At 43.2% G+C, this 18,117-nt stretch overlaps 1 protein-coding gene across 1 annotated transcript in view; it reads right to left on the bottom strand.

The window, feature by feature from the left end:
* The window catches only part of LOC106613752 (DNA-directed RNA polymerase, mitochondrial-like), a 91,985-nt gene that overhangs the window by 23,474 nt on the left and 50,394 nt on the right, over positions 1-18,117 (bottom strand). Inside the window, exons 13-15 of the mRNA XM_014216327.2 lie at positions 17,863-18,042; positions 12,728-12,814; positions 11,570-11,683 (exon numbers count right to left, since the gene is read on the bottom strand). Coding sequence (XP_014071802.2) covers positions 11,570-11,683; positions 12,728-12,814; positions 17,863-18,042 — 381 coding nt within the window. The remainder of the gene's footprint in view (positions 1-11,569; positions 11,684-12,727; positions 12,815-17,862; positions 18,043-18,117) is intronic.

Here is an 18,117-nt window from a genome sequence, read left to right on the forward strand (position 1 = left end):
GAGCCTCGTGCTGTTTACTTTCTGCATACATGTCATATACATTTACATTACATTTTAGTCATTTAGCAGACGCTCTCATCCAGAGCGACTTACAGTAGTGAATGCATACATTTCATACTTTATTTTTTCTGTGCTGGCCCCCCGTGGGAATCGAACCCACAACCCTGGCGTTGCAAACACCATGCTCTACCAACTGAGCTACAGGGACCCCCATATCACTGAGTCTACCTTTAAAATCTTGATCATTGTAATTTTCCCTAGGAATGGATCTGCAATGCATCTTTGAAGAGAGAGATTTTAATTTATGTCTTGATTTGTACACTATACCCACATCATTATATCTGCACCAGTTTTGCCAGCCTAGCCCAATCCTTAGCTTATGATGAATTTGCCCTTGATACAGTGCAACATTCTCTCCATGGAGAATAGTCCCAACTCACCTATCAGACAGCACTAGATAAAACAGTCATAAGTATCAATGAAGAAGCAGCATTGTGCCAGAAGTGGGAGGATTCCCATTCATCACATTACGACTCTGTTGTGGCACTTCCTACCACAATGACCATCAGTCCATGTCTAGCCCAGCCCTGCCTCCAGCCCAATGAGCCAACCACTCTACGCTAACCTGAGCCTTCCTGGCCCCTCTATCTCGCTCCAACTCTCTACCTCGCTCACCCCAGCTGTCACTCACTCACCTTATTGATCACTGTGGTCAGACAGTCCACAGATGAGATACAACACAATTATTCACCTCCCCCCTGGAGAGACCTACCAAATTCCCAGTGACCTTTTCCTCTCCTCCTCTCCATCCCCCCCTTCTCCCTCCCTCCGTTACCTCCAGGGTGTCCTTGAAACTCCAGCAGCATTTATTAGTTCACCCCAAAACCACTGGGAGTTGCTGGCATTGGTTCTCGGGAAGTGAGGGAGAGGAGAAGTGTGGTATCATGGAATTAGAATAACTCATTCTGATTCTGTGTATGGTACAGTGCATATTCCACTAGCATTTTTCATCAAGACAAGGGGTTAGGATTGGAAAGGAAATCTTAAGTAGGCCTCCACACAGCAGGCAAAATAGTGTGTAGAAAGACTGGAGAGTTGTCTTCTAAACTCCAACATAAAGTGTTTTTAACAGTGGGACCCCCGATCCTTTGGGTTTCCACCAGCAAGGTTAGTTGAGGATACGGCGTAGATGGATTCCCTCTAGGGAAAAGACCCTTAATGGAAGGGTTTCAACTCAACATAGATCCACTGTCTGTCTCTCTGGGTAATAAAAGCATGGAGTAACCCCATAATCCACCACTCCTCCCAATCCACCACTCCTCTCCCCGGTGAAATCCACTTCTCCGGTTTCACTTGATACGTAACTCAGCCAGCGAGGGTGGAAGGAGAAAAATCTTCGCCCAGGCAAAAGTGACCCCTAATCTGATTAGTTGCCTACAATCCCGTTAGGCAGCCATATTGATGCATGTCCACGCTGCTCGCAGCTTGCTACTGTCATTTCCTCCAACCTATCATCAGCACCTTCCCTCCCTCCGCCACTGACTGATTATGGGACGCTTCTCTCTCTTCTCTTCCTGCTTATTTGTGTACTGGTTGTTCCGGGTGCTTCATCTTCTCCCACATCGTCTACTCTAATTAATGCTCCACAGAGTCCATTTATGAAAGGAAAGTGTGGTTGAATATTATGGAGAAAAGGTGACCTTTGTAAAAGTTAGTGTTTCATTTCTGAAGGCCCCATGATGCAAGTAGATGGAGAGGGAATAGACCGCATATAATCTCTAGGGAATAGAAGTATGTAGGGTATATAACATGAAGTAAAGTGTGGGAATAATAGTGTATGGGTGAGTTACAATCGTCTTGGCGGTGTGTGTGGGTGTATGTTTGAGGATGTTATTACTTACAAAGCAGACTATGATACACACATTCGCATCGGAAGCTAAATATATGATTCACACTACAGAAACAAATCACGTCTACACAGAGAGAGACAGAGAGAGACAGAGAGAGACAGAGAGAGAGAGAGAGAGAGAGAGAGAGAGAGAGAGAGACCTCCAGAGGCCTGCCATCTGTCACCTCCGCTCCCCAGCACCTGCTGATGAGGTGCTGCTAGCACAGCGCATCACCGCTGCTTGATGCCACACTACCAGAGCACGCTGGGCTAGCTGACAGACCTGCTTAGGATGTCTGTCTGCGCTCCGTTAGTGCTGAATGCCAGACACGTAAGCAGCACAGTATACACACACACAGCTTCACACACACAAACGGATCCACACAACTACACACACACCATTTTTTGGTTATAACGGGGACAGTAACATCAGTAATCTCAAAAAAATATATACTTTAACCCATTACAGTCTAAGCTCTGTCTAAAACGGGGGGGGGGGGGGGGGTTCTACTAAGCTATATGGAATACCAAGGATCATTTTGCTATTTGATTTTAAATCTGTATCAAAATACATTTTATATTTGAGATTCTTCAAAGTAGCCACCCTTTGCCTTGATGACAGCTTTGAACGCTCTTCGTATTCTCTCAACCAGTGTCATGAGTTAGTCACCTGGAATGCATCTCAATTAACAGGTGTTTAATGAATTAAAAGTTAATTTGTGGAATTTCTTTCCTTCTTAATGCGTTTGAGCCAATCAGTTATGTTGTGACAAGGTAGGTGTGGTATACAGAAGATTTGGTAACAGACCAAGTCCATATTATGGCAAGAACAGCTCAAATAAGCAAGGAGAAACGACAGTCCATCATTACTTTAAGACATGAAGGTCAGTCAATCCGGAAAATGTCAAGAACTTTGAACGTTTCTTCAAGTGCAGTTGCAAAAACCACCAAGCGCTATGATGAAACTGTCTCTCATGAGGACCGCCACAGGAAATCATAGAGTTACCTCTGCTGCAGAGGATAAGTTCATTAGAGTTACCAGCCTCAGAAATCGGTAATTAACTGCACCTCAGATTGCAGCCCAAATAAATGCTTCAGAGTTCAACAGACACATCTCAACATCAAATATTCAGAGAAGACTGCGTGAATCAGGCCTTCATGGTCAAATTGCTGCAAAGAAACCACTAGTAAAGGACACCAATAATAAGAAGAGACTTGGAGTGCTGATGGAGTGCTGCATCAGATGACATGGCCTCCACAATCATTCGACCTCAACCCAATTGAGATGGTTTGGGATGAGTTCAACCACAGAGTGAAGGAAAAGCAGCCAACAAGTGCTCAGCATATGTGGGAACTCCTTCAAGACTGTTGAGAAAGCATTCCAGGTGACTACCTCATGAAGCTGGTTGAGAGAATGCCAAGAGTGTGCAAAGCTATCATCAAGGCAAAGGGTGGTTACTTTGAAGAATCTAAAATATATTTTGATTTGTTAAAACACTTTTTTTTGTTACTACATGATTTTATATGTGTTATTTCATAGTTTTTATGTCTTCACTATTATTCTACAATGTGAAGAATAGTCAAAATAAAGAAAAACCCTTGAATGATTAGGTGTGTCCAAACTTTTGACTGGTACTGTACTTCCATAAATTTTTCCCACAGGTACCGGGGGACCTTCAGACGAGTCTTGAGGCCTGTGGATGTCCTAGAGCAAAACGGAGAACACCATTGTGTCCGTGAGAGTCACATCTTTCCATAGAGGAAATAATAGATTATAGGCCAAACTGTTCGGAAGCTACAGATGATTTTGTGAAAAGACTGATTTTCAGGATGTCTCATGGTCTGACAAACACCACTCTAGCTCTGTCACCTTTCACCGCAGATACGGAAGTGTAACATCGGTGGATTGAGACGCATCCAATGCAAAAAAAAAAACCTCTCTCTCTAACTTGAACTGACACATTTCTATGGGGATTTTTTATTATTATGCTATTTGGATTTCCCCAGGTGCATGGACATTGACTCTATGGGGTTAAAGGGCAAATCCACCAGTTTTCAACCTCATATTCATCATCTCCAGCGTTTCTATGATCTGTGGTTAAAAACAAAGAAAAGTCCTAAAAAATGCTTCTTTGTGACATCACAGGATAGGATTAAAAGTAAAGAACTTGTATATTTTCAAAACCTGCAACAAGGTTCAAGCTCGAGTGAGAGTAATTCTTTGCTCCTGTGAATCTCATAGTGTTTAAAAAAAAATCACTGTGTTAAATGTTTTATGTCAACAGGTAGAACTTTTAACTTTAAAAATGTTTCTACAAAACGTAGAAATGCGACATTTTCACATATGCTGACACTGGTATTGTGATGGAGAGAATGAAAATGAGGAAGAAAAGTGGTGGAGTTGCCCTTTAAGGAAAATGTTCGTATATATTTTTTAAATGTTTATGTTTAGCTCACATAATATAATGTCAAAGAATGCATTAAAGGTGTCTGTAATAGAATAAAATAGGCAAAAACGAATGTAGACAATAATAAATGCATTTATATAACTTCCAAAATATTTTTTACAATGTGGGGGAGTACCAAGATGGAGGCCCGGTGGCTTCAACACAGCGCCCCCTATCAGTCATCTTTACAAATCTTTGGGTAGAACATTCCATACAAATGCGCACACACCACACACATAGATTGTTGGGGAAGAGCACCTTTAGCTGAACCCAGGTTGGGCAGAGACGGTTCACATCAATACACTATTATTATAATGAAGCCAAAGACTTACAAATGCAATTGCAAGTCCTAGAAGCTTTTCCATTTCAGGTACTGCACTTAAAAGCTTTTCAATCCCAAACCTTGCATTCAATGCACACTCAAATACACGGACTGTACTACAATATATCCAAGAAAGCACATTGCTTCTACTTAAGAATTGGCACATCAATTACAATCTCTGGCAGTCCTTTATCCATGAAAATCGAAGGAAATTGACCTTAATGTGAACTCCAGAGCTACTGTCTGTAGCCTTATACTCTAGTAGTAGAGGCGCTGCAGTAAATCTGTGCTGTGGTGTCCTGGCTATAAGAGTGGTGCGGCTCTGAGACAGTGTCCTGTCTAAGATTATTAATGGAATCCAGGCTGGTTCTGCATGAATCTGGCCAGGCACCGTGACATTTTCAAACAGGAAACTGGAACCCCTACTGAGCAAATCCAGAGATCGACAGAAAGACAGAAGAGAGAGCGCAAGTGCTAAAGAGAGGGAGCAGCAGCACTGCTCTCACTATATAACTAGCCCATCAATGGTCAGTAAAGGTGAAGGAGCGTGACACTCTAAATCCACTCTGAAATTCCGGCAATGTATAGCATGTAAACCTGACTGGGCAAAGTAGGCTGTGGAGGGTAGACGGAATGGAGGAGTTATTGACTAGGGAAGACAATATTTAATTTAGCCCTCCCAGCCCCATGCTTGGCAATAGGGCGCAATGACAAACAGCTAGCTCAAAGACAATCCAATTGTAAGGGCCGGGGCCTTCATACCCAGTTAGGTAGAGGCAAAACAGGGTAGCGATCAACCACATCATTTATTTTTAGAAATACCTTAGTAACATAAGTATTCAGACCCGATGCTATGAGATTAGCAATTGAGCTCAGGTGCATCCTGTTACCATTGATCATCCTTGAGATGTTTCTACAACTTGATTGGAGCCCACCTGTGGTAAATTCAATTAATAGGACATGATTTGGAAAGGCACACACCTGTCTGTATAAGGTCCCACAGTTGACAGTGCATGTCAGAGCAATAAACAAAGCCATGAGGTCGAAGGAATTGTCCATAGAGCTCCAAGACAGTATGTCTTGGAGCACAGATCTGTCGAGGCACAGATCTGGGGAAGGGCACCAAAACATTTCTGCAGGATTGAAGGTCCCCAAGAACAGTGACCTCATTCTTAAATGGAAGAAGTTTGGAACCACCTAGATTCTTCCTAGAGCTGGCCCCCCAGCCAAACTGAGCAATTGGGGGTGAAGGGCCTTGGTCAGAGTGGTGACCAAGAACCCGATGGTCACTCTGAAAGAGCTTCAGATTTTCTCTGTGGAGATGGGAGAACCTTCCAGAAGGACAACCATCTCTGCAGCACTCCACCAATCAAGCCTTTATGTTAGAGTGTCCAGACGGAAGCCACGCCTCAGTAAAAAGGCACATGACAGCCCACTTGGAGTTTGCTAAACGGCACCCAAAGGACTCTCGGACCATAAGAAACAAGATTCAGTGGTCTGATGAAAAGAGGATTGAACTATTTGGCCTGAATGCCAAGTGTCACGTCCGGGGAAAACCTTGCACCATCCCTCCGGTGAAACATGGTGGTGGCAGCGTCATGCTGTGGGGATGTTTTTCAGTGGCAGGGACTAGGAGACTAGTCAGGATCGAGGGAAAGATGAACAAAGAAAAGTACAGCGAGATCCTTGATGAAAACCTGTTCCAGAGCGCTCAGGACCTCAGACTGGGGGAAGGTTCATCTTTCAACAGGACAACGACCCTAAACACACAGCCAAGGCAACGCAGGAGTGGCTTTGGGACAAGTCTCTGAATGTCCTTGAGTGGTCCAGCCAGAGCCTGGACTTGAACCCAATCAAACATCTCCAGATGTTCATCTCCAGACATCTCCAATATTTCTTTATGCAATAAATATTTTACTATTGGTCATGAGCAGGTGTATTTGTTTAGGAATACAGCAAATAATTTCACCTGCGCACCTGGCTGGTTATATTATTGAGCTGCCCAGTGACACAAGCCTACCAGATGAGCTAAACTACTTCTATGCTCGCTTCGAGGAAAATAACACTGAAACATGCATGAGAGCACCAGCTGTTCCAGAAGAATGTGTGATCCCACTCTCCGCAGCCAACATGACTAAGACCTTTAAACAGGTCAAAATTCACAAGGCCGCAGGGCCAGATGGATTAGCAGGACGTGTACAGCGAGCATGCGTTGACCAACTGGCAAGTGTCTACACTGACATTTTCAACCTCTCCCTGTCCGAGTCTCTAATACCAACATGTTTTAAACAGACCACCATAGTCCCTGTGCCCAAGAACACTAAGGTAACCTGCCTAAACGACTACCGACCCGTAGCACTCATGTCTGTAGCCATGAAGTGCTTTGAAAGGCTGGTCATGGCTCACATCATCATCATCATCATCCCAGAAATCCTAGACCCACACCAATTTGCATACCACCCCAACAGATCCACAGATGATGCAATCTCTATTGCACTCCACACTGCCCTTTCCCACTTGGACAAAAGGAACACCTATGTGAGAATGCTATTCATTGACTACAGCTCAGCGTTCAACACCATAGTGTCCTCAAAGCTCATCAATAAGCTAAGGACCCTGGGACTAAACACTGCAACTGGATCCTGGACTTCCTGACGGGCCACCCCCAGGTGGTAAGGGTAGGTAACAATACATCCGCCATGCTGATCCTCAACACAGGGGCCCTTCCGGGGCTGCATGACTGCACGGCCAGGCACGACTCCAACACCATCATTAAATTTGCCGATGACAACAGTGGTAGGCCTGATCATCAACAACGACGAGACAGCCTATAGGGAGGAGGGCAGAGACCTGGCCGTGTGGTGCCCGGACAACAACCTCACCCTCAACGTGATCAAGACAAAAGAGATGATTGTGGACTACAGGAAAAAGAGGACCGGGCACGCCCCCATTCTCATCGACGGGGCTGCAGTGGAGCAGGTTGAGAGCTTCAAGCTCCTTGGTGTCCACATCACCAACAAACTAACATGGTCCAAGCACACCAAGACAGTCGTGAAGAGGGCACGACAAAACCTATTCCCCCTCAGGAGACTGAAAAGATTTGGCATGGGTCCTCAGATCCTTAAAAGGTTCTACAGCTGCACCATTGAGTGCATCCAGACTGGTTGCATCACTGCCTGGTATGGCAACTGCTCGGCCTCCGACCGTAAGGCACTACAGAGGGTAGTGCGAACGGCCCAGTACATCACCGGGGCCAAGCTTCCTGCCATCCAGTACCTCTATACCAGGCGGTGTCAGAGGAAGGCCCTAAAAATTGTCAAAGACTCCAGCCACCGTAGTAATAGACTGTTCTCTCTGCTACCGCATGGCAAGCGGTACCAGAGCACCAAGTCTAGGTCCAAGAGGCTTCTAAACAGCTTCTACCCAGATGCCATAAGACTCCTGAACATCTAATCAAATGGCTACCCAGACTATTTACATTGCCTGCCCCCCCCCCTTTACACCACTGCTACTCTCTGTTGTCATCTATGCATATTCACTTTAATAACTCTACCTACATGTACATATTACCTCAACTAACCAGTGCCCCCACACATCGACTCTGTTTTGGTACCCCCCTGTATATAGTCTCGCTATTGTTATTTTACTGTTGCTCTTCAATTACTTGTTACTTTTATCTCTTATCCACATTTTTTTTTATTAACTATTGTTGGTTAGGGGCGCATGTGACTAATAAAATGGATTTGATTTTGATTTGATTATTACATTTATCATCATCTTTTTGGTTTCTACTTTGTCAAAAGAAGCTGTAACTGAAGTTTAGGAATTACTATAACTCTATTATTAATTTAATCTACAAATAAAGTGAATCAAATGGATTACACTAATATTTTATTGTAATGGAAATGAAAATAGGCTATAGGCCTATGTTTTTTCTAGTAGAATTATACAAAATATATCTTGGTCTTTAGTTACAATGAGAGTGCAGCGGTTCAGTGTATAGTGTAGTAGTCTAGTGATTCAAAAGAGCAATAACTGCACATTTGGTAAAACATTTGTTGACCTTTTTCATACATTAAATACATGCTTCATCATGTGGACAAATATCCTGCCTCCATTGTGTTGTGTTATGGAGAAAGTGTGTGTGTGGGGGGGGGTCATGTTTGCAGTAACTGAAAAAAGTTACTGCCTTTTTCCTTGGTTTCACTGTAACTGCCATTGCTCAAGTCAGCTTTTTACCTTGGTTTCACTGAGCTTTGGGCTGCAGTGTCTACGGTTTGTTTACCATGGTATTATCTATTGTTCTTTGCTGATAAAAGTATCAAACTATATGACATTGACAGCCACATCCAAATAAATATAATAACACAAGTTTGTGTTAAAAAAATAAATTGTCATGGAAACGTATTCCAGTGGGTGTACCAAGCAAGAAGGCAGTAACTGCCGGCTACGGTCAAAGGTCATGTCAGAGGTCAGGGTAAATATGAATAAAAAAATAACCTCGCAGTAAAACAACTGATAACCACAACTCCAATGATCTGCCTACAATGTATTTCGCTGGACAATAAAAAAAACGTTGAAGCAATTCCTGCTCTTTTGCTTGGTAGGGCAGAGCAATTAAGTGTATAGTGTAGTAGTCTAGTGATTCTTCATCCATTTAGATTATGTTGTGTGTTTTCTCCAGCGCCAGGTAACATGTGAGATGGCATGGCAGCACGGTTGGGTGTGTGATTAAAAACGATTAAGTGGAGAAGAATTCAAGAGGAGAAGAATAGACACAGCCCCCTGATTTATGAAGACCTTCATCAAGGTATGCCGGAAAAGTCCAATAAAATGTAATGACCTAAAATCACACAGCGGAATGATGATATCCAGCTCCCGAGTCCAGACTGCCTGAGGAAATGCCAGGTAGTAGAGTAATAGGGAGAATATTAATCAAATCAAAACATAACAGTATATTGCTATATACGGCAAATAGGCCTGCAAGGCTCCACCTTGGAGCTGAGATCAAACAACCTCAACCCCCACACACCCTCTCGGTGAACCCTCCTAAATTCATCCTAACTCCCTGCATTTAACACTGGATAATTAAGTCCAAAATTGGGGCAATGTTACTAGAGTAACTATCTCAGAGAAGATTGGGGAGGGTCACAGAAGCAGCAGTAGCAGCACCTCTGTCCCGGTGGGCAGCAGAATACTAGCCGTCAGATTAACTCAGACTATTATTAGGGAACCATCTGACATCACTGCTGTCTGACTGACTGACAGCACAGGCCTGAAGGACAGACAGGGACCCGGTGGTGGTGGTGGACGAGAGGAGAGAGTAGAGGACAAGAAAGGGTAGAGAGGTCACATCACTCTCTGCATTGCAGTGATGATGGGCAGAGCTGTGCCACAGTAGAGTCAGTGTGCCCTCTGCCCATTACCTGGTTCATGTGTTCGGAACAGGGGAGCCCTGCCACACCCTCCTGTTCAACCACAAGGCGGTGTCAGGCACAAAGACAAAATGGCGGTTACACATTTCCTTGGATTTGAATGACATTTGAAATGTAAAACATCTGGCAAAAGAACAAAGACACGCATGCATACATAGCCAACATTAAGCATCTCTCAATTTCAGGTGCCCTAATGCCACACCCTTCTCCAGAGGCTTGGGTTGGTGGAACCAGTGCCAGTGTTGACCACAGGATGTATATTGGCCAGCTCAGTGCCAATAAATGCTACAGAGACCTCGGTGCCAGTGAGACAGATGTGCAGCCAGATGCTTTCAACAGAAGTCAGGAGAAGCAGCTCTGCCTAAACTTCCACACAACACAACCACCTCGGAGCTCGGGCTCTGGCTCTTAATACTGCCTGGCAGGCAGAGAGGCAGATGAGAGAGAGAGAGAAGGGGAGAATAGACAGAAGAGAAAGAGGGGGACAGAGAGGGGATGGAGGAGGAGGAAGAGAGGGAACATGCAAAGCCACTGCTGCAGCTGGCTTATTGTTTCACAAGACCACGACGCAGCACGAGACCTTTCAGAGGCCGCTGCCCCCTGTCTGTCAGTGAGGTCAGGTGAGGTGAAGAGAGCCCTGTAATTGGCTACTGCTTTTAGGCCCTTCTACCAGCTCACGACACACCACTATAGCCAAACAACAAGCTCACAGAGAGACGCTGTCTCAATTAGGGGGGAAAAGGGACCTTACGAGGGACCCTAGTCTGCTTGTTATTTTCATGACCTCTCCAGATAACATGTGACTGGCATTAATGGTGACCACAGCCAGATTGGTTAGTCTACAGAACACATAATAGTGCACAAAATATAAGAACACATGCTCTTTCTATGACATATATTGACCAGTTGAAATCTATGATCCCTTATTGATGTCACTTGATAAATTCACTTCGATCAGTGTAGATGAAGGGGAGGAGACAGGTTAAAGGATTTTTAAGCCTGGAGACAATTGAGACATGAATTGTGTAATCAGAGGGTGAATAGGCAAGACAACAATTTAAGTGTCTTTGAACGGGGTATGGTAGTAGCTACCATGCGCACCGGTTTGTGTCAAGAACCGCAGCGCTGCTGGGTTTTTTACGCTCAACAGTTCCCCGTGTCTATCAAGAATGGTCCACCACCCAAAGGACATCCAGCCAACTTCACACAAGTAGGTGTGTCCAAACTTTGACTGGTACTGTATATTGTATAAATATGCACATCTTTACTTTGAAAAGGACAAAGTTGACATGTATGAGCTTGTATAACAGTGCAGCGGCACAGGGTGCCTTTACTGTAAACACAAGTGCATTAGGACACAAAGGAAAGATCACCGCTTGGGTGTAAGATGTTCAATATATACTTATTTCTTCATGCTTCTCTGAGCTCCAACTAAGCAACATCTTAAATATCTAGAGTAAGTGACATTTACTCTTACCATCTGTGTCCGGCTGCGGTGGTAGGGCTGAATGATGGGAAGGCCCAGGGGTGTCACCCACTCTACCGTGCTGCCCGACTTAGCGATGAGCCTGGCGCTCTCCGTCAGCCAGTCCTGAAACAGAGGGCCCCGCCACGGGTTAGCTAATGGGAGGAGAGGTGGTCACTCAGTGAAACTTAAGTAGGACACTTAAAACACCACTCACAGGTGGTGCTCTGCTGCTGCCAGCTACTGTAGATACACATCAGAGCTAGGGGATTCAAATCACTTTTGTCATCTACTGTTGACTGGTGAGTACATATGGACTATGTTCTGCTCAAATTAGGATGTTTCTGAAATTGAGGAAGCTTTTAGAAAACAGACACAAAACATTCACTCAGCAGCTTGAAAGTATGATCAGTTTAAAGTTAGATGCAGCTTCTTCCGTGATTAGTTCTATCCAGTGCCAACAGATGGAGCATTTTCGTAGAAACAGGTGGACAGTTGTTGCTTGCAGACAGTAGAACACTACACTAGACACATTACAGTGCTGGGCTGGCTGTTGCTGAGTCTGTTCACTCTCTCTCACACAGATTCACTCTCTAGGAATGGAAGCCATATTAGCGTCCCAGAGGTCATCATTCATTGCCCATTTATCAGACTGTCCGTGGTCCTTGTGGCTCTCTTTCTCCCTCGCTCGCTCCTCTTTCTCCTCCCTTACCCAGGCAGAGAGGAGGGGAAGAGGAATGAGGGATTGATCATGTACTTAACCACTGCTGCTCTCTCCTTGAGCCACTGCTGTGTAGACCCAGCAGGACCCGACCCATTTAGAGATGAACCGGGAGCAGGGGCGAGGCAAAGGGGGGATATTTCATGTCTGCCCTCACGCCCTGGTGAGCTAATAGAAACAGTGGGTGGTGGGTCCTTAAGATACCCTGATCATTCTTTCTCCTATGGTTTTAATGTATGAGACCGTACCAGGTGCTGGTGAATGTCGTCCTAAATGTATGTGAACTATAAAAGGGAATGAAAATTATGAACGAGCACGGCTATTGCGCTAATAGTAAAGTAAATTAGTCGTTAATAATAAGTTCACACACTCATTTTGCGCGCTGGGTGAACTGTGGAGACGGCATATGCAGCAGGTAAATGGATATATTAGTAATGTGTGTCGTGTACCTGGATCTCTCTAGTGCCGGTGAACATCTCCTTCAGACTGCTGAACACCTGGTGGACCAGGTAGTGAGAGGCATCCCATACATACTCCTGCAATCACAACACACACATCTATTTCAATGGCAGGACAATACATATATCCAAATCGAGCACATCTATTTACTAATTTATTTGCACATACCCAAAAACAGTAAAAGGACCAAGTACAGAACAATGAAGAACTCCACAAGGTAAATGGTCTCCCTTCTGATTGTTTTATACTGTTCAATTCAACCAAAAATAATTTTCAGCATTTTCATATATTTCTGTATTTCCTGCACTCATTTGAGATCATTTCCACACTGCCACATAGGGCTGCACGATATGGACAAACAAACAATCTAGGCTTTATTTTTAACAAAATGTTGCAATTTAGAACAAAACCCTTGGATGAACTGTTGGAATCATGGAAATAGAATGATTATTCTAATTCTATAGTTAGAATATACTGTAATAGTGGGCACTTTGAATACAGTGTTGTTTGACATGACAACGAATGAAAATGCCAGGGAGGAGTTATTGTGACAGAGTAGGAACCAAAGTGTTGATACGTTTTTCCTAGTGGACCCTATAATCTTTGGCTACATTGAATGTTTTCTCTTAGCTACTTCATGTAGCTAACAGATTCTTGCTTCGCATATTCCTTTTTGATTTAGAAGATACTGTTGCACAAACTTGCTGATTTAGGTCTACACCGTCACTTGTATTATCAGGCTGTATAGTTAATTATGTTTGCTCTATTAGCATTAGCGGCTAACACGATTTAGGCCCAACTTGCTCAGAAAAGATACTAGCCATTTGCAGATGTAAGAAACACAAAGTAATAGTGTAATTATAGAACGCTAGTGGGTTTATATTAAGACGCAAAGTGAAAACAGCATCATTGTCATTAACATTGTTGCATGTGCTGCATTGATCATGCAGACTGAATGCAAGTGTCTTGTGGTCGAGAAACAACAAATGCACCCCTTGAGTGACGGGGGGGGGGGCTAGGTCTGTGTGGAAAGTGGCATGGAGAGAGAGAGAGATAGTGGAGAGATAGCAGAGAGATATGACTCAAGTAGCGGAGTAAACTATAAAAATGGCCGTTACACACGGCATATCATATTCAACAAACCAAACATTCAAATACAGTTATAGAAGGTAAAGTAAAAACGCAAGAAGGTCTGTGCATCAACACCAGTATATCGTAAAACTGCTCAGCCCTAGTAGGCGCGGATGGGTTAATTAAATATGGGTCATTAAATATTGTGTGGCTGAAGGGCGGGTGGGTGGCGGGAGAGTTGAATAAAGAGAAACGATACCTTAATAAACCCATAAATGTATAATTATTGTGCAATTTATATAGGTTACTTTGAGGTTTTATTTAATTATTTTAGGCTATCTAGTATTATTGCATACACTTAAACTTCAGGGCTTATCTGGACATTGACTAACCAGAATAACCTACAGTTTTTTGGCAAACTCCAAAGTCCTCTGATAATACTAGTCTAGTGTGAATCGACATCCCTGTGATTTGAGAGAAATGTCTGAGTTTGACAGGTATTGCTCGCGGTTTGAGCACGAAAACAATAACTGATTCGATAAATTGAACAAATGGCTGTGCTTAGCCTATATATGAAGGGCCTACATGTATCAACTTTTACAGTGAATGCTTTTAGTGCAAATTAATTGAACAGCACCAAATGCATCATAAAAAAATATTGCGTCTATTTAATGCAACCCTTGCTGTTAATAGATTGCAAAGCAGCATACAATGTTTGGAACAATTTCACTTCCTCATCCATAACCTAAAAACGCATATCAAGTGCAAGTTAGTTGTTTAGCTCACATCTGAAGGCTGGGGGGCAATTAGGACCTCTTCTACTGCAGTTCACTAAAATATCCTAATGATTATCATCACACTTGCTCATTTCAAATATAATGGCGACACTATATCAAAGATGGCTTGGTAAGGTTTAGAAACTTGGGAACCAAGCAAGAGTTATCAGTGTAGCGTGTTATCGCCTGGACTTGATGAAATATCTTCACACCTATAAAAAAAATCCAGCCTTCCGTCATAACTGTCAAATTATAGAAAATAAAAGAACATTCTCTAGTAATACTACTCCTGTGCGAATAAGGCTATAGCCTCAATTAATAACTCCTGCAGAATTAAGCATTTCTTCGAGTAAAATGATACACCGAATGTAGGCAAAATTTGGACTGGACTGGAGAAATATGATATCTTTCTTTCAGCATGTTGAGAGAATGCAATGCTTAGATATATACCATCTGCAGAGGTGCTGTCTTTATCATAACAACGTCATAACATCGGATAGTATTTTAACCACATAAAATATGCGTCTAAGCCAAACTGAAATCTTATTAGAAAGACGTTGGGACGTTGGGTATTTTCTGGCCAGTCCCTAGACGTTTTTGCTCCGTGAAAGATGACAGAGAAAACTTTACCAATTTCATCTAAATTGAATAATAATTCATTCATAATTAATCATATCGATCTATTACATTATTCTGTTGCGCAAAGGTTTATTTAGTCTTCTAGGGCAACATAATGACAAAAGAGAAGCCCCATCTAATTATAGACAAGTCGACTAACACATAGCCTACCAAAATGTCGGAAATTATAAGCAGAAACAAAAAATGGATATCAGTGTGTGTGGTGCCACTAGGTCCCAGCTGCTGCCTGTCTATCCCAACTCCTTCCCAGTTCTGCTGTTGGGGGAGCACAGAGGTTTTACTGTACCCTACCACAGCAGGGCCCCTTAGACAGCCTGGGAGGCCACGGAACTGCCATCAGCACTCTCATTACCTCTGACACCACTGTAACTAATGACATCCCAACCACTACATCTACATACTCAACTGTATGATTGTATCAACGGGGGAGGGGGGGCTTTCTCTACTGTTATCAATTACCATAATTCAGTAGGTTATGAGGAGACAATTACCATTTGTATAGGTATCAATGATTTTGGCATAGAATTTGACTGAGAATAGGGGTATTAAATTCATGGTGATATTTCTGCGTTGAACTAAAAGGTTATGAGAAGTACGATCGTCACATTACAGTGGTATATAAATCTCAGTGTGATCAGACGGTTTCCCCAGCCGTTCCACTGTAGTAATCATTTCCCATTACACTGTTCCCAGATTCCCTGTTGAACTAATTACAAGTGTTAACATCTCTCTGGCTATGAGAAAAGAAACTCTAGGGTGGGGCAGAAATGGAATTTCTGAATGTTGGGGGGGGACATGTCCCCTCTGTCCCCAGTGAAAGTTGCACCCTTGCTACTGTATTATAATAGGCCTACATGCTTGTGTGAAGTACCTAAAGATCAATAAAATCAATGGCTATCATAGACGGATATACAGTGAATGACATCAGTCATCAGTGTGACACACATGGGAATGTATCGCTGTGTATGCCATTTCTCGTAACACAGTCATATGATATAGGAGATTGTTATATAATACTGTTAAGTATTCATCTAGGAAGTTCATAGCGACATCATAAAACCAACAGCAGCTCTCTTTGGGGATTTGAAGTGGTCAAATGGTGCAGAAGGTGCGGAAGGTAGCCTAGTGGTTAGAGCACTGGGCCAGTAACCGAAAGGTTGCTGGATCGAATCCCTGAGCAGACAAGGTAAAAATCTGTCCTTCTGCCCCTGAACAAGGCAGTTAACCCACTGTTAACCGTTAAGCCATCATTGTAAATAAGAATTTGTTCTTAACTGACTTGTCTAGTTAAATAAAGGTTCAAACTAAAAAACAAATAACAAAACAGCTACAATAACAGCTAATATGTGGCAGTTACTTTACAGCAGTATAATGTAGTGTTGTCACGATGCCAAAATGTTACTTACGATACCAGTCCAAGTAACACAATATCGAGTAGTATCGCGATACCACGGTTGAAAAAATCTGAGTGGCCTAACGTCCTGTTCGCGCCCGGACGCTTGTTCCTGTTTTCTAAAAGTTCTGCGCATGTGCTACGCAAACACCTGTCACTTAAATTCACATTTCTACTCAATACATCACGTTGAATTTAACTTCACACTGTATAATAGAATACTGCATAGAATGGCTGATTTGCTCATACACAAAACTGCTCCCAACTTTTAAAATGTTTAGCACCGGACAGAATTTAAGGGGCACAAGAAAGAGAGATTTTTTAAATAGTTTAGGCTTACAAATCCTACCTTTGAAGCACAACCAATCAAGCCAATCAAATTTGCGTAGACCGACTGTCAAGTTACCAAGTGGTTAGCTAGCTAGGTAACATGACTGAACAACATTGTTTGTTATCAAACCAATAATTTGCGACCCAGAATTAGTTTAAAACGGCCCGTGACATGGTTTGTGAAATGATGTAAAATGCCCATGAATCCCGATAGAAAGAATAAAAGGTATCTCCATTATTATGGGTCATATTCTTTTTAACCGTTTAGGCTAGAGACAAGCCATTTCTTTGCTGTACAGCTGCAAGCATGCCTGTCCATTTCCCCTCTCTGGCACTCAGAGGCTGCGCATGACAGTGAACCTGCAGTCTACTAAGACTAGCCTGTGCTCTTGGTAACAGTCAATGAAATGATGTCAACTTTGCACGCTGCTCCAATGTAACACCAGGAGACTCATCAGGGTCTGCATCCCCTAAATTATATTTACAAAACTGATGAAGGAACAGATGTGCAGGAAGAGTGGACGGAGAGAAGCAGGTGAGTGATGGCTGGAAGGGGATACTGCTGGCTGATTACAGTTGCAACATGAAAGTGAAGTGGATATTATTGGACCGGCGCATACCAGAGACTGGTGGCTGTTGCTTCAATTCAACTGAATATATAAACATTTTATAACAGGCGCCAGCAGGTTCTTTAGATCGGTAGGGGACGAACATTTGGTAGTATCATATGAAACGGTACTACGGTATTCTAAAATGCTGGTATCATAAGTATCATGACGTTTTGGTACCGTGATACTACCGTGGTACCGGTATACACTAGTATAATGGTATAGCTTAGCCAACACCTGAGGATGGATACATGGAACCAATCTTTATTGTCCTCACTGGGGTACTGGAGGCTACTAGTAGGCCTTACCTTGGGGAAGTCATCAATCTCCTTGAGCCTCTTCTCTATCTGGAGGCGTCCTCCATAGCGCGTCACCCCGTACACCACCGTCATCACTGTCTGCTTCACCACCTTCCTGCTGATGAAGCCCTCCAGTACCTGGGCGATCTTCAGACCCTTCTCCGCATCCCGCGCACGGAACTCCTCCACCTATAAAACGCACACCCACAGAGAGCACCAAACACATTGTCATCTTGTCCAAAGGGAATCGCACTGACTCAAAAT

This window comes from Salmo salar, chromosome ssa10 (assembly GCF_905237065.1).
Source record: "Salmo salar chromosome ssa10, Ssal_v3.1, whole genome shotgun sequence".
In the NCBI taxonomy this organism is placed as follows: domain Eukaryota; kingdom Metazoa; phylum Chordata; class Actinopteri; order Salmoniformes; family Salmonidae; genus Salmo; species Salmo salar.